Genomic DNA, 18,736 nt, shown 5'->3' on the forward strand with positions numbered 1-18,736 from the left:
TCCAATATCGATTATTTCCTGGGAGTCTATTGGTTCTCATTACCTGTCTCCAGTAACTTATCTCAATTGTATTTCTCTGGCCAGTTCAAAGCTTCTCCCCTTCTGCTTTAACACACACATGCAAAGGTTTCTCATCCTCTCGTCTGAGGAAACTAATCTAGGACAGGCAAGAGATGAAGACATATCCATTCAAAGAGAAATCAATGATGACAGTGGATTTGCATGGACCAGACCTGGATGCCGGCTGGTCCATTACGCCAATATTCTCATTTAACTAACTGCAGTCTCAGACATAGGCTGGAAAGATTGCAAATGCTTTGGATTGTCTGATTTGATTTGATTTGTTGCCTCCGAGAGGTTTACGTGGGAGATAAATATGCTTTTGAACATGATCACTTTTATCTCATATAATCTGTCATACCTGACAACGTCGCATTTCAACATCGCATGTCTTATTGTCATTTGTGGCAACACTTTGAGAGTAATTGCCAAATAAATTGCCTCTTTAGAGATGGTTCTTTGCAAAAGACAACCTCACCGAGTAGAAGATATGCTTTAAATTACATTTTTCTTTGACTTCTTAGAGATCCTGGTTTTGGTAATATGAGATTGTTGATAAAATGTTAATTAATTCATGCATTTTTGATAATATTGTTTTAATCAAATTAATGTAAATCGAGTTCTATTGGATCAGATTCCAGATTATAATGATTTTTTTCAGTGCCAACATTCTGAGCTTGTTTTCACTGTTCTCAGGTAAAACTCCTGGGTACCTACAGACAAACTAAGATGATTAGAACAATCACTTTTAATTGATGAGGGAGATTTATGCCAATTCAAAAGATCTCAAGTAGAAAAGGAGAACTTCAGTGGCCCTTTTACCATGTGAATTATAGGGGGAATTTATAAAAAATGGACCTTAGTTTCGCTTGTGGGAGAGGAGAATGAGTGCATATCCTGAGGTGAAATGAATTATGGGCAATTTTCTGAAAACTCATGAGAATTATTGCCACCTTGTCCACATACTCGGAACAGTGTAATTAAGTTCATGCAGACTCTAATGTCTTTGATTAAAAACCATTCTTTGATATGCTAAGGTTTTTCTTGAAACATCAGGCCTCCTGGTCCTGCATTTACTGAATAACAGAAAGAAAAGCAATCACAGAGCTCCATTTAGAGAAATCATTATTATTCATAGTTTTTTTTTCCCAAGAACTTGAAAAAGTACTTATAGACTTGATGTGAATATATTAAATAATATTATATTATTTATTCTTTAAACGTAAAAGTCTAACAGAGCTGTCAAACATGACCATGGAGGAGTTCAATCTGGACTGCATGGTTATTTGAAGAGAAGATTTAAAAAACATAACAAGTGCATTCATTCATGCTATAAGATATACAATTCAAAAGTTTGGGGGTCAGAAAGTTATTATCATTTTACATTTTATTTGACACTATTTGGTATTCCCCCTGGTTTCACAGACAAGGCTTAAGCCTTGTCCCAGACTAACGTGTCTGAGCTGTTTTAACTGAAAGATGCACACAGGTAGCGTTAATGTTAATAAAAATTACTTAAATGCCCTAATTGATCTATGGTCTAATCCTGGCTTAATCTGTCTGTGAAACCAGGCCATTCTTTATTTATTTATTGAAAAATGTATACTTTTATTAAACAAGGATTATATTAAACAAAAGTGACAGAAAATACCTTTATAATATTACAATAATAATAATAAATGCTTCTTGTTTACTTTTTACTATCTATCAATCAAAGAATCCTGAAAAACAATGCATCATGTATCATGGTTTCCAAAAAAACTTTTGACATTGCATATGGTAATAATAATAATAATAATAATAATAATAATAATAATAATAATAATAATAATAATAATAATAATAATAAATGATTCCTGTGCACCAAATCAGCATATTAGAAGACCAGAGTAATGACCACAGGAATAAATTACATTTAAAAATATATTGAATTTTAGCACAGTTATTTAAATTGTAACAATATTTGACAATATGAATTAGCCTTGGTGAACATAAAAGACTTCTTTCAAAAACATAAAAAAAAACTTTTGAGCAGTATAGTGTGTCTGCATATATTATTTTGTATTATACAGCAACTTTTAGAGCAAATATTATAAAGACTAGAAATGAAGATCATCACACATCTGAGAACAACTTGCTAACAATGTAGAAATGTAAAGATGAGACTCAACAGTGATGAAGCGATCTTTAATGAGTTGTTAGAGGGCTGATTTAGTCAGTAGCTGATGTCTCTACAGCCGGGGCTTTAATGAGCATCAAAAGAACGAGTAGGAGGCGAGGACAGTCAGTGTACCTCTAAATGAACATAATCGTCTCGTGCCACCTGCTAGACATCAATCAATAGCAATGGGGCTAATTGATAAGGCTTTATTAGCAACTTTCCCTTTAATGGGAATTGTATTTCATCCTGTCTGAATGGCAAAGAGGGAGAGTGTTTGGCGTTGAGGCATCAGAAGCAGATGGCAAGGTCAACAGCTCCAGTAATCCAGTGCACAGACAGACCCATTAACTGGCCTAGCCAGGGCAGCACCATTGAGAGGATCTGCATTACTGCAAATGCTTCATAAAGAGACCATTTAGAAACTGACCACACACACGCAGTCTAAACGAAAGGCAATATCGCTGACCATAAATCCGGTTCCTTAAGGACAGACTGTCTTGAATCACATCCCATCAGTCTGACAGACTCAGTTTTTGTTAACATTGGATTTAGGCCTAAATTAATCTTGGGTTCAGGTGGCATGCCATGAACCCCAAACAAACCATTTACAAAGTATTTTATATAGATTGCACTATATTGCAATGTAGATTGAGACAAAAATGCCAGAGCTTTTTACAAAGTTTGCAAATTTGAACTCTGATTGCAGGCGTCTTCATAATTACTTGAAATCAGGGTGTGGAGGGTTTTACTACAGTAGTCTGCTATGCTTCCTTTTTTAAAAAACGTAATTTTCTGTAAATCTGCTTTGCAACTATTTGTATCATGAAAAACGCTATACAAATAAACTTGAATTGAATTAAACAGGAATGAGTACTGTGCTTCCTAGGAATACTTTCTGGTTTTGCCATAGTTATTAAATTAATTAAATGTTTGGCTCATATATATTGCAATACATTAATACTTTTATTCTGTAAAAAAAAAAAAAATTACGCACTAAAGACTTTCACTTTTTCACTAAAGGGTTCTATTTCAAATCAATATTAAACTTTCTATTCATCAAAGAATACTGAAAGTAGTTGTCTATATATGCTAGTCAATGCTATTCACTATATCAGCAAGGTCAGATTTATTCAAATAGAAACATTACATTTTTATATTTTTCACAATATTACTGTTTATTATTATTATTATTATTATTATTATTATTATTATTATTTATTTATTTATTTATTTAATCAAATAAATTGTTATTGTGTATTGTGTGTAATGTATTGTTAAATTACGAATGGGTAACACTTTACAGGGACCAATTCTCACTATTAACCAGCTGTTTATTAGCATGCCTATTATTAACATATTGACGGTTTATTATTTATAAAGCACATATTCTGCATGACCATATTCTCCATCCGTAATCCTACTGTAACAGTTATGGACTTTTGTCGTTGTTTTCATTTGTTCCCTCATGTTCCACTGACCTGGTTTCTGTCTCCCCGTGATTGTGTCATGTTGTTCAGGTGTGTCAGATCGTTATTGTCAATTATCCTAATTAACATTCCCTATATTAGTTCCTGTCTATTGTGTTCTAGGTTGTCCGGTATCATCAAGGTGTACGTGTGTCGCTGCCTTTCTCTCTGTGGATAACCTCTTTGTGGCTTATTAAAGACTTTGTATTATTATATTCATCCTTGTCCTCGCTCGTTCCCTCGAGCACCAGACCATAATACCTACCCAGTACCTAAACTTTACTTAATATAATAAGCAGCAAATTAGGAGTTTATTGAGGCAAAGTCAGAGTTAATGGTTTGTTAATAGCGAGAATTGGACCTTAAAATATAGTGTGACCAACTAATGTTCTTAAATGCCATTCTTGTGTTCATTTAAATAATCCATTATACTTTTCATTATACATTTTTTTTTTAATCAAATTGGCTATTGGCTATAATGGCTATTTTGTAGAAATTATGGTTCCTCTGATTGAGGGTAAAACATACACACAAAGCAAATACAAAAAATGTATTTATTGCATTCTGAGCATACACATTTTCTAAATAACCGTGTTTTGTTGTAATATTTTAAAGAGCGCTGCTTTGATCTTGGAGTCATTCAGGTGTGATTATGGCTGTTTAGGCTACCTCAAGCTGGCTTAATTCACTGACCTGATGTGCCCCAAATCTTCTGCATTTAGAGTAAATGTCTGGCACAACAGAAGTTCTGCCGGACGATGAAAGCTCCTCAGTACACACAGTCTGTACTCCCACAATCCATTTCAGCTCAGCCCATAGCTTACAGCTAGTAAGTAATTACTTTTTGATCAAGAGTTATGCCCTTGTTGTTGCACAGAATGCAATCTAGACTAACAACATGCCTGTGGTAGTGATTCAAGCATTTATTTTTTCTCACTGTGCACTAGGAGACCGATGGATTATCAATACTGTACCATTAAGATGTGTTGCTTTTTGTGGAAGGAAATGAAGATTGACACCATAGAGCTGATGCGAAGAGCCCCAGAGAGCGGTTTACTTCACAATTAAAATGGCAGTGATGGGAGTGAAGAGAGGAAATGTAGTTCAGGATTTCAAAAATGCTCATGAAATGGGATGTGACATCCAAAAATGCATTATTTATTCATATTTTTTTATGTTATATATTATATATCTAAACAAAAAAATAGTCTTTCCTTTTATTTCAAAATGATTAGTTCAAAATTATAAACCTCTCTGCGTGATTTAATGTTTTGATGTACTCTTCAGTGGCATATGGGAATGTTTTTGTCAAGTAGATAAATGCACTGTTAAATGAGATTTTATTTCAGTCACCCCAGTTTTAGTTTTTTTGTTTTCTCCTTATTTCATTAAGCAGAACAAGTGCCACTAGGAAATCTTTACAGAGATTGCAGCTGTAACTAAGGGCAACAGCCACTAATTTGATTGACATCTGTTGCTGCTCCGCCTTCTTTTTCTACCATGTACCAGCATTTTTGCATCATGATCATTTTGCAAACAATAGTTGGAAATTTCTACTGTTTTTCTGTCTTTATCTAGTATACCATCTACCCCTAATGAGAAAGATAGAGACTAGAATTTTTGCTCACATTTAGTGTGTAGAAATACTGTAAAACAGCATTGTGCAGGTGAAGATGGGTGTTAACACATTTTAGACATGCAAAAAAATAAAAGCGCTTCTGTGACTGCTACGGCTTGTCACTCAAGCCTTACCAAACATAAACAATCCACCAAGACAGTTACAGTTTTTAACTGTCACCAATCAAGTACGATGATTTTTGATGCAGATCAGCACCTGTTCAGCTCACGTTGCTTTATAAATAGATCAGCCGCTGGGAGAGGAGGGAGGAGATGTGACAGCTTAATAGTCCATGAAGATTTTGGATAGGCAGAGAAACCGGGTGGATGACAGTTTGTGCTTTGTGTGCACTAGCCCTTAGGAACAAAAATCACTTAGCATTCAAACAAATATTAAAACATACGGCTCTTCCTTGTCAGCTTGTGCTCCAATCATATGTTTATTTTTACAGAGGAGGTAGTTTTGGACAAGAAATGGTTTCTGAACCGATTTGGAGTAGGTCTAGATTGCCACATGATATTCAGGAAAGTGGCTGTTACAGTCAGTGTGCTGCTCCCTAAAGATTAATGCTTTCAGAAATATCCATTGTCTATCAATCATGTTATCTAAATACAGTTTTCGGCACATTTATCCTCTTGGTCTCTTAGATATTAAAGGTAGCATTTATTTCATAAAAAAAATAGCAAAAAAATGGGAAAAAAGTAACATTGTGAAATATGTTTTCTATTTCAATATTTTTTTTTTTCTTGTGATGGCAATGCTGAATTTTCACCAGCCATTACTCCAGTCTTCAGTGTCACTTATATTTGCGGGTCAAGAAACATTACTTACTGTTATAAATGTTAAAAATAATTTTCCCAACCAAATTTTTTGTGGGATATATAGTAAAGTAATAATATATCTAAAGAAAGGATATATATATATATATATATATATATATATATATATATATATATATATATATATATATATATATATATATATATATATATTATTATTATTATTATTATTATTATTATTATTATTATTATTATTTATTTATTTATTTATTAATTTATTTATTTTTTTATTTAAAATGTGTTGTTCTTTTTTACTTTTTATTCAAAGAATTCCCCAAAAAAGTAATTCTGAAAAGTATCATGGTTTTCACAAAAATTGTAATCAGCTAAATATTTTGAAACTTTATTATTAATAACCGAGCACCATATTAATTGAGCAGCAAATCAGCATATTAAAAATGATTTCTGAAAGGTCACATGACAATGAAATAATGCCTGTAATGACTATGTACAAGGACCGTTCTCTCTCTTGCAATTTTCCATTAATTATTACTATGTTTTTAATCAGATGGTTATTTTCTTCTTAAGCTGTACATAGACAACAAATGTATTACTATGTACCAACTGTTTTTTTTTTTTTTTTTTTTTTTTGCTTCGTCAATATGCCATGTCATTCTGGTGAGTTAAGTAATGTATATAGAGACACAACCCTCCCTTCATAAAAATCTGATCACAAGTGGTCACTGGAGACTCGTTGTCATTTGGTTAATAAAACTCTTATTTTGCCGTGCTGTCAAATGCCTGTCTGATAGGTAACATATTTAAGAGATATAAGCCCAAAAGAGAGTGTGATGCCAGCTAGTTTTCATGGGTTGGTAGGTCTTTAGCTTGGAGCTATTTAGAATATTTTGGCCGTATTCAACCCTTAATTGGTTTACTTTAACAGCTACCTGCTGACAGATATGCCTTCTGGTTAAAAAGCCTGACAGAACTGGAGGTTTAATGAGGCTGATATGATTTTTGTTAGCTCCAGCGCTATCAGCTAGCACGTCTCAGTGTCTGTCTGTAGCTTTGATAATTTATTACCTGAGGTTTAAATTGTCAACAGAGGAATACCTTCTGTCAGAGCTGGATTTATTCTTAGTTGTTGGCCTGCTACAACCAACCATGGCTCATGTGGCCAGTAAATGTAGCTGGAAGAGGAATGAACTAACAACTCACACACACACACACACACACACACACACACACTTACAGAAGCTGCTGTGCAACCCTTAGGAAACATAATCATTGGAGAGATTGACTCCATATAGTGCTGTCATGGTTATATGAAATTCATGGTTATATGAGATTCATTGTTATGTGATTATGATTAATCACATAATTAATTTGATTGTTTTCACAGTTTAAGTTTAATGCATACACACTTTAGAAAATAATTTGTTCACACTATAATTAGAAACATAAAATGTATGATTTTCTTTAAGGCTTTGTTGACACATTGAATAAAATTAATAATTGTCAATAATTATATCAATAATATTTTGTTGGTTTGTTGTCATCGTTTTTATGCCAAATTCAGCTGGGATAGGTTTATTGATATAGTGCATATTATAATATTATGCAATGATAATATATTTGTTATGTACTCTATATATATATATATATATATATATATATATATATATATATATATATATATATATATTGCAATAATCAATATTCAGTAATTTAACCATCCATTAACTGATTACTTTTACTGTATAGGTTGTTTAGTTAAAACAAATTCTCAGTTTTTTGCACACAGATTACCTTTTACGCTAGCAATTATACATTTCTATTTAATACTGTTACCTGTGAATGATGTTAGAATGTGTTGACAGTGTTTTCTTTACTCGACTTTCTAAAAATACTAAAGCAAATTAGCATTTCATCAGCCTCTGTAGATCTGTGAATTCCTGTTCTCTCTTCACTGAAGATGCTATAAACAGAGCCCCCTTCTGCTGCGGTACATGATCATCGCATGCTGATCTTACATCACATCAAACAGACTCTCTCCAGAGGCAATTTAGCATCAAACATCCAATAAATAACTGCAATCAACAGTGACATGCCAATATGGTGCTACGCGCAGATCGGGGTGTTGATGCCATAAGATAAGAAATAAAAAAAATCAATCAGCAGACGAATGACAAATTACACCTTGAGTAACCTTCACTAGCTGCCTGTTGAAATATTCTTACAAAACAAAGGAGTCATGCAGTACATAAAGGAAACTCGGGTGTGTTTTCATGTGTTGTTATGAAATAGTCTACTTTCACTGTTGCAAGGGCTTTCTCGTGTTACAGGCGGTTAGGATTTAATTTAATATCAGTCACATAAAAGTCGACATAAAATCACAGTGTTGTCTTTCATGGTGCTTGTAATCACTCTAACTTGCTTTTTCGTTTGACAGTCCATTTCAGGGCTCTTTGGACTTGAATATGTGTATTTTCCCTGTTTTATGCCACAGATTGACACGTTAGCATGCGCGTCAGTTGTTTTTCTGACCTACCTGCGAGTCGTTTTACCTTGAGCTGGCATTGGCCTGAACTAGACTGGATTGATTGGTGCCGCAGCCACATGCTGGGTCACCAGCCTTAAATAATCCATAATAGAACGGCGAGCTCGAGCGGGAGGCCTTGAACGGTGCATTCACAGTCGCAAATGGACAGTTCAATCAAATTAGAACTAGCAAAAAAATATTCCTGTAACAACTAAAATCCTTGAGCCAAGCCTTGACCCAAAAAGTGTGCACTAGTTGGGGGTCCCTGGATGTGCCCATGTAGGCCCCTCCATGGCTGATGGATTTAATGTGGCCCTTGAAACACTCCATCTGTCTATTCACTTCTTTATAGACTGCTGCTCACTGGAGTGAGCCGAGGATTACAGTATCTTATTAGTGCAGGAAAAGAGACAGGCGTTCACTGAGTCATCCTGCCTGTTGGTCCACATGGACCACACATCCAGCTTCAGAGCACCTGAGGACAATGGCTTTTTATTTTATTTTAATTTTTTGCTGCTTAGGTTTTTGTGTGGTGGTATGGATTCTAGTTTTGATGCTTTGTCTGTGTGATGCATTATTTGGGAATTTTTGTTATATTAGCAGTGTTACCGTACAAGTTGTGTGTTCAAATACCGACCTCTGTGCAACATTTATGCTCTGAAAGATACCTCAAATAATTTGGCTTGTTGAGGACGGGTACATTTGAAATGTATTTTATTTTATTTTATTTTATTTTATTTTATTTTAATATTAGTATCAATGTATGTAGATATCAATTTATTTACTTTTTATTTTCTCTTGGGTTTTTGCTATCATATGATTTTATTATTTTATACATTTATTTAATCTATTTATTTTATGTACTATTTTTGTTTTGGTCAGATTTGAACTGAAGCATGTGTGTCCAGTAATTATTTTATTTATTGCTTCATTATCTGTATTGTTTTTATTTGATTTAAAATTTGTATTAATGTGATCTAGCTAATATTTGTTTTATTTAATGAAATTACTTTTGGAATAAGGCTGAGGGAGAGAGGAGGGGAGAAGATGGAAGAGGCAGATGTGAACTCGTGTTGACCTCGTAAGCATCATGGCTCGATGTGTCGGTGCGCAGCTCTGAATTCTGTCACTGTTTTAATGGCATTTTTTTGAATTGCTCGGATTATTCATTTGTTTGTTTACCTCTCTAGCTTCGGCCGCTGTTTGAGGTCTCAGACGTCCAGAAGCGATAACGGATAATGAAAAGAGCATAATGCATTGAAAGAGAGTGATATGTTTGTCAAACAACATGGTAAACATTACGTTATTCAACACAGTTCAAAACACTAATGTGTTTTAAATGCGTATTTACCTCTCTAATTTAGCACTAATGGTAAACATCATTATTGCCACTAGCGTGTCCATACAGGTGATGGAAGCCATTATCTGTAAGATCCAGTGCATCAGAGAGTGACACTATATTCCAAGTCAATAGAAAAATAGAAATTCCACAAGCTGACCTTCTGACTGATAGTAGTGTGTCGTTCTAGTGTAAATCAGTTCCCCCTTAATCCCAGCTCCCTTTGATGAATCTTGGCTTCTCGCGCTCTAGATGCAACCTAATTGAATTTCCTCAGTCACAATGAAAACTTACTCCAACCTGCCAGTTTTGGGCTGCGCCTTTGATAAGCAAATGACCCCCGTGGAATTGAGGTCACCGGCAGCAAAAACAAGAGTGAGTGGAAAAAAATCAAGTCTTTGCGCCAGTCAAGCCTCTGCATCCACTCACAAGAGAATAAGAGCAGCGATGTCCCTGCGGGTCTGTGAGCCTTGTCTGTATTTCTAGACACACACATGCTGTTTGATTTAGCAGCCTCATCCCCCTCACAATAAAAGTCCTGTATAGCTGTAATGAGAACTGTTACTCACACATTTGGAAGGATAACATACTTGAATAATGCATCTTTTTGCCACCTAGTCGCTCCTCTAGCAGCATTTTCCGCTCCTTTTGGAAGCTGTTGGTGCAAACACAAGGAACAGATGTTCGCTGCTGCAATAATACGTAGAGCAGTCACTGCACAGTCACGCAGGGACTGAGATAAAGTTATGGTGTAGTGTGTCAGAACGGGATGTTATCATATCCCTGGATTCTACTGTAAATGCACCATCGAATCCGACCAGGACCCTGTAGTTCCTTGGAGGAAACATCTCATCTATGGTTTTTCCTGTGAGACTGGGCTTTCTTCAAATAACACAGTTGAAAGGATAGTTTAAGACTGAAATGATGTAAATTCTGTAATGATTTACTCACTCTCATTTTGTTCCAAACCTGTAATTTTATCCAGAAACTATTTAGATTGGTTGCAAACCATATCTTTTATTTTCCACTGAATAAGGACAGTCATACTTTGGAACTTTGGAGCAACATGAAGGTGAATAAATGATAGCAGTTATTTATATATTTATTTTGTAATTTTTCAAAATGGGGGTAAAAATCCCTATACAGAATGGTTAATATGTTATAAATATAGCTAGTTTCATAAGTTTTGGAGAATTTATATTATGTATTTTTTGGCTACCTCATTTTATTTTCTATTATTATTATTATTATTTTTTATTTAGTTTTTTTTATTTATTATTAACAGAAGCTAGGAGTACAGAGTACTACGAATATTTGTCTATGTTTAAGAACAAAATCTTATTTAATAAAAAAAATACTTTATTATTTATATATTGGTATAATATTATATGAGAAATACATTTCATTCTACATTTTTAGCATTTTAATTTAGTTAGATTTTTTTTTTAAACTTGTCTTACCAAAAAAAAAAAAAAAAAAAAAAAAAAAAAAACTTCATGAGTTAAAGACCTATGCTTGCATAAAGTTATTTCTTTATTTTTTTTGCAGAGTGTTGCATTTTTAAAACACTGTTTAAAAAAAAAATACTAAGAAGAAGAAGAAAAACAATTTCTGTGTGTGTGTGTGTGTTTTTTAATCTCTGTATTCCTTATGATGCATGCATTGAATTCTGGGAAATGCCTGGGAACTGGCTGACCTTGTGGTCTGTTATGAAAAATGCACTCGGTTCAGCTCACCCCAGAATTGAAAGCAGCATCATTATTAATCTTTTTCTGAAATTTTACGTCTGTATTTAATAATTTGTTAGATGTCAGCGTAGAAAAATGGGACGGGTTATGAATTTTTAACAATTAATTTTGAAGGTGTGCCGCATGTATTGAGTATGCAGACACACAACACGACAAAAGCATAAAGCAATAACTCAGAATTACGATTCCATCTCCACAGGGCCTTTTTTTCTTTGAGGGTCTAATAAATGTGTCTTCATTTTGGAATAAATTCCTCCATCTGTGAGGGTTTTACAGTATTGGAAGCGGGTGTTCGCATGTGACATTTGGTCTAAGAGTCAATTATTCTTTACCCGCGTGACCTCTCAGACTCCAAAGGAAGGGTTGCTACAGCGACCTCGCTCAGGGACTCAGGGGTTAAGGTTTTAATGGTGTTCCTAGTCAAAGACTTCATCCTCGGTTAATTACTTATTATACAAATTTGCATTACAGTATTATCTTGGCCTATCATGCAGCTAAATCTGTCATGCAGGAAAAGTGAATTTTCATGCCTGAGTAGCGGTGCAAGCCATGTGGCATATTCACAAAAGAGAATAAAACCAAATGTGGCGGCCTCAGCGGTTCGTCGTGAAGCGCAGAGGGAGTACAAGGTCAGAAATCCGGGTAATTGCTGCTAAAAGAAACAAAAAGCAATTAATAAAACAATCAGTGTTTAAGATGGCTTTTCCTCTGACTATTTCAGGACTACGCCTGTTTCCCTTAATTGTATTTTACCATTTAATTAGAACGATAATTACATTCTCTTAAAAAAATCACCCCTTTTAGTGGTGTAATATCATAACTATTTCCGCTCATATTGAATTGGTTACGCAATCTGAATTAATTGCAATGCGAGCAGAGCAATTAATTGAGAGTGTGTTATTTTCAGGGCACTTATGTTTGTCTGGATTAGAGATTTGCACATTGAATCTTATATTTCTGACCCGTTGCAAAAGTGTTTCAAGCCTTCAGTGAGGATTAAAGTCCAGACGTTGTGTCAGAGGAGAGCGAGATTGTCTGAGAGGTCCATTTTGATGTTGACGCCCTGAGTAACACTGGAGGGTGGTTTAAATCTAACAGTAATTGCATGTGCTCCTAACGTCTGCCAAGAAAGTGAGACACAAGCACTCTGAGCTGCCCTTTTTCTTTCCTCCTAGAGACTCTCTGCCTAGCGGTGATGGATGTGATGTACATTGATTTGAGACAGACAGGTTGGAGCAAGAACTCAGATGACCAGCAGGAGTTGAGATGATGCATTTCTGTCACATTGCAGGAGCGTCTGATGGAGTTCACATTTTTAATATGAATATTCCATTGATGCAAAACATTCAATTTGAACATTGAAATGTCCAAAAATCAATTTGAATGCAGCCCTGATGCTTTAAAGAAATATTCAAGCATGATGCAAAAAATCTATTATAATGTTGGCATGATGCCCAAGAATCTGTTCAAACATTTAATTTTACCTAAACATTGATTTGGATGTTTTTAAATGAACCTATGATAACCTAACAAAAAACATGTGAATTGAGGAAAATAGATTTGCACATTTGGTCTCATTTATTATGTAAAATTTCTTAATGCAATTTTTTAAATGTTTAATTATACACAGTAACTTCTAATTTCAAACAAAACTATCCTGTAAAAAAAAAAAAAAAAAAAAAAAAATAGTTCCTTGAAACTACAAATGTGAGTTGTGATTTTTTAAAAAATTTGTATTTATTTATTTATTTATTTATTTTTTTACTTAATGTTATTTTGTATTGTATCAACTTATTTAAGCAATCAAAGGGATTAAACTAATTTACAAATTTATGTTCACTCAACTTAAAAATCAAAATCTTGACCGTTTTTCTCACACTCGAGTCATCCTAGGTGTATATGACTTTCTTCTTTTAGATTAATATGATTGGAGTTATATTAAAAATGGTACAAAAGAAACAAAAAGCAATTAATAAAACAATCAGTGTTTAAGATGTATTTCCCTCTGTTTCAGGACTACGCCTGTTTCCCTTAATTGTTTTTTACCATTTAATTAGAACGAAAATTACATTCTCTTAAAAAACCACCCCTTCTAGTGGTGTAATATCATAACTATTTCCATTCATATTGAATTGGTTGCGCAATCTGAATTAAATGCAATGCGAGCAGAGCAATTAATTGAGAGTGTGTTATTATATGAACAAACAATTTTAAGTTGTGCACTAAGCTTAATATAGTTTATTGTAACAATTTACTAAGAAGTTTACATGGCTGCCTTAAAATTATGAGTTAAATAAACTTCAACACAAATTAACAAGACAAAAGCTTGTTTGAAAAACTGATTATTCTGTAATGACTGCACAAATAAACCATAACTATAAAATGTCAAATTTTTTATAACATGCAAAAAAAGAAAAATAGTAATAATAATAATTAAATGTCTGGTAGGCGTATCTTAGTTTTAAATATGATAGAATTAACTGCTGCTTGAATGAAAACATTAAAACACATTAAAGCACACAACTCAAGTTTCTAATTTCTAACAGTACTTGAGAAAAATGGCTCATGGACATTGAAGAACATGCAGAATGCATTTCATAGGGCCTTAAAAAAGTATTTGTGAACAAGGTTGGATGGAGAGATAATCAAGATTGGAGGGAGAAAGATTATGGGAGAAATTAGGAGGAAGGTGGTTGTTGAGGGGGATGTGGACATCTTCAAGGTCACCCTTTCGTGTTAAGATGAGCGATAGCTATGGAAGAAAATATCAGACAGGCTTAGGGGTTGAGGAGATGGTCCAGAGATAATGAAAAGAAAAATGATCTTTGTCTAACCCCCTCCCTTCATCCTCAAAGAGAGCTTTATTATGCGTTACACAGTTTGTGTTGTTGGTGTTGGTTAACTCTGATGATGTTCATTTGTAATTGTCAGCTAAAAATGAATCATTTTGTTGGATGACTTCACACCAGTTGTATAGACATTATTCACCCGCTGCAGCTGACAAATTATCACTTCATCCCTCTTTTTTTTTTACAATGTATTTTCATAAAAAAGACTTCTGAGCTTTGATGGGATAATCCTAGCCACTCATGTCTGAATGGAAATGCACAGATTGAGTACCCAGGAAAAATCTCTCCCACTGGAAGCTCACATAAACATTAATATATGTTTATTTATTAATTCATCCCAGAAAGCATATTAGATTTTGGGATTTTCTATTTTTAGTTGATTTTGTATGTCGTACGCTTCCTGCATTTAGCTAACAATGATTGTGACAGCATTCAATCATCTGTCAGTTTTCCATGAATTAGCCAAGTAACAAAAAAACTAAAAAAAGTTTATGTGCACAAAACAGTTTGTTAATTTGTTTGCCCTCATCTCAAATAGTTGGCAGCTCTTCAATGGACATGGTAAACCTGCAAAAAACCTTTGGAAACAGTGGACAGTTTGCCACTTCTGTGAAAAGTTTGACAGCTGTGATCAATTTTGCATTGTTGCCAATGTTTAGATGCACCACTGCCAGTAAAGAGCTGCTAATTTCCGCCAACTAATTTGCCAGACATTAACCATAAATTTGATACAAATAAACAGTTTTTACAAGGGCCTGGCCTCTGTTCGCATCTGTTGAAAGACTGTTTCTGAATGCCTCTATCTGTCTCTGTCTGAGGCGCGGAGCTGAACATGTTTGCTTTGTCTGGTTTGGTCCCAGGACTGCCGGTGATGCAGGTGAAGATTGACATCTCCAGACAGCAGGTGGAGAAGATCTTCGGTCTGGAGGATTACTGGTGTCAGTGTGTGGCCTGGAGCACTACAGGAACCCAGAAGAGCCAAAAGGCATATGTGCGCATCGCCTGTGAGTTCAGCTCTGCTATCTTAGAACACAAACATTTTGACCGAATGCCGTTTTATAATCTGTGTGAGTGTGATAAATGGAATCACAGTGGTTCTTAATCCCAAAATGGTTCTTAATCCCAAAATGGTCTCAGGTCTGTTTTGATCTGGATTGGAGAAAAAAATAAAAATAAAAATAAATGCAAAAACTAAATGCAAATAATAAACTGCAACTAATTGTGCAGGTAAACGCAGATATAATAAAAAAGATAATAACAATGCAGTTCCAAAATAAAGAAATATTTATATTGCCGAGCAATAGTAATATATATATATATATATATATATATATATATATATATATATATATATATATGGTAAAAATAAAATACAGTAAAACAGTAATATTGTGAATAATATTAACATATAACTGTAATAATAATATAAAATAAAACAAAACTGAATAAAATATTATTTTATTTTATTTTCCTGTGATGGCAAAGAAAAATTTTCTGCAGCATTTCTCTAGTCTTCAGTGTCACATGATTATTCAGAAATAATTTTAATATGCATGAAATGTATTCATTTCCTGAATAGAAAAATAAAAACATACTGATGGATTATCAACAAAATAGGAAGAAAACCTCTCCAGTATTTTTCTTGTTATTACCGACATAACATTTTGAAACCAGACTACATTATTTGGGTTTACGTGGCTAAATGTGTTTTGTGCCATCAGTTATTGGCTTAATATAATATCCTTATGATTAATTTGTAAGTATTTTTGTTTATTTAGTTAGTTATTTTGTATGTTGGATTAAATGATGTATTGGTGTGAGCATCGTTTCATCATTTCGACCCCAATGTAAAATCTCAGTCTCAAAGCAAAACAATTGAGGATCACAGGTTAAAGCAAATTAGTTAATTTCCATCTTCCACTAATAAATACAGACCCTGAAATAAAATTAATAGCTGAACTCTTTGGGTGTTGTGAGTGGAAAACACGGTAGCTGCTTAACAGGTGTTTCCTCCCATAGATATTGACTCCATTTCTTTGAATACCTTGATAAGCAAATACTATGTAAACAAAGTTTTTTGGTAAAATGCATGCCAAACCAAATTAATTAGTAATCCCTACTGTCTTTAAAGTGCTCTACTTCACAGTAGCATATACTCTTTTTTTTATCACTCCACCGTAGAGTGTTTTGATAATGATATGCTTTCTATTAAAAGTTATTTTGAAATTCCATTTAGCCAATCAATCTAACACTTATGTTTCGTTTTTCCCCAAGGCTGATTGATTCAGTTGGTTTTATATGACTTATTTAATGTTTGATTGGGAAGTTTGATCAGGAAGAGCCTGTGGCAAGGAAATCTGCTAATCTGCAATGTAACACTTTGTAATTGCCTCAAGAGGCCTGGTGGTTTTGATATCTCTGTGTGATTAAACACCAGGAAACCGCAGCACCACACCGCCTCGCTCAGAACAAACGTCAGCACAAAACAGAGGAGAAGATGTCCTTACTTTAAAGTAGCATCTAAAGGAAGATACGATACAGTCATGTGTATATATATATCATTTAAAACAATGATTAAAGCATTGTGCGATTAAACTGGATTTGGGATTTGTCTCCGTATGGTGCTTATAAATATTCTGAATGGATATTTATCTAGATTCACCTCTGATTTACTTTGGTGTAATAAGAAGGACTTTTACAGAAATGCTCCCCTTAGAAGAAAAAGGAAACGTCTCACCAAAGAATGATTACAGTGACCAGGGGCTCTGAAAATGTACTTTAAAAGTGGTTCAAACAGTTTGTGTGCTACATAACTTTCAGCCTGTCCCTCCACACAAAGTGCCATGAATTCTGAGCACTTTCAATATAGCACATGAGTCATATGGACCACTTTTGTGTCTGTTGTATGGTGCTTGAGTCTTTTCTGGAGTTTGAAAGCCCCAGTCCCCATTTATTGTAATTGTACTAAGGTGAAATATTCCTTTAACATACCTCTTTTCTTTGAGAGTTTTCCCCTCAAAGTCATGACAATGTCATCTCAGGACTTGATGGCCATCTAATCCTTTGTGCCTCCCCTATTCCCATTAAATCCTATTTAATTAAATCGAATGTCAAAGACCCCTCTTCACCTCTTAATGTTTGCAGAGGCCTGATTGCTGCAGACAGGCATGACATCTGTTTTGAGGAATCTAAATGACTGGCAGTACCATCATTATTGAGAGAGATTTTATTCCCCAGCATCTGAACCGAAGACGAGTCTGCTGTCTCAATGGACACCACCTTCCAAAAGCTTTTTCGTGTCAAAACAGCTATAAATGTTTATGCAAATATTGTTTGGAAATTGTGCCATCTGTTGTCAGGAGGGCAAGAAAGCCCTCCATCAAGAGTAATGCAATTTTGACGAGCAAATACAATTCGACTCGCATCAACACTTGTCCCAGGGGTTTCAGGTAGAGTGGGTGGTCGTGTGGATACCACAGCCTCGGTGCACTATCAAGTAGTGGAGGAAGATAATGCAATTCCTCCTTGTTGATGCTTTGCCTTTGGGCTGCAGACAACCATTCTCTGAAGCAACCAAGCAGGGTCTAATAAGCACTCGGGTCTGTGACATGGATGCTTCTAAGAGAGAAAGGCCACTCACAGCTCCTGGTGAACGTACACGGTGCAAACAAAGCCCTGAGTTATTATATGAAGGAGCTCTGGACCCAAAATACCCATTGCCAAATATGAAACGGATAATGTTAGATTAAATGGCTTTCAGTTTACCTTCCTGGTGATAGATATACACATTCTGATCCACTTTATCACTACTGGAGGATTTTAGTTGATATTTTTGCTTGAGATCCCACAGAAAATTAAAAAAGAGAAACATGCAATCGGTTTAAAATCTCAGTTGTTTGCCCAAGATGTTTCATTAATGCCATCTTCACATTGATTTGAAAACTAAAGACAGCGAGGTGAAAATGTGTGTCTATATAAAATCTAAACACACACACATGAAGGCCTGAATTTAAGACTTATGTATTTGAATTTAAAAGAAAATGTATGTACATCTGGATTACACAGTTGCGTTACACAGAAATGCATTACATTAATGCATTACTGTAACCTAATTACTTCTCCTGGTAATTCAGTAGTAATGTGTAACATTTTACATTTATGTAATTTGATT

General features: G+C 34.4%; 1 protein-coding gene across 4 annotated transcripts in view; it reads left to right on the forward strand.

The window, feature by feature from the left end:
- The window catches only part of LOC113113834 (netrin receptor UNC5A-like), a 170,912-nt gene that overhangs the window by 92,422 nt on the left and 59,754 nt on the right, over window positions 1-18,736 (forward strand). For all 4 annotated transcript variants that reach the window (XM_026280329.1, XM_026280330.1, XM_026280331.1 and 1 more), the window contains exon 3: window positions 15,426-15,569. In XM_026280329.1, coding sequence (XP_026136114.1) covers window positions 15,426-15,569 — 144 coding nt within the window. The remainder of the gene's footprint in view (window positions 1-15,425; window positions 15,570-18,736) is intronic.

Source organism: Carassius auratus, chromosome 14 (genome assembly GCF_003368295.1).
Source record: "Carassius auratus strain Wakin chromosome 14, ASM336829v1, whole genome shotgun sequence".
In the NCBI taxonomy this organism is placed as follows: domain Eukaryota; kingdom Metazoa; phylum Chordata; class Actinopteri; order Cypriniformes; family Cyprinidae; genus Carassius; species Carassius auratus.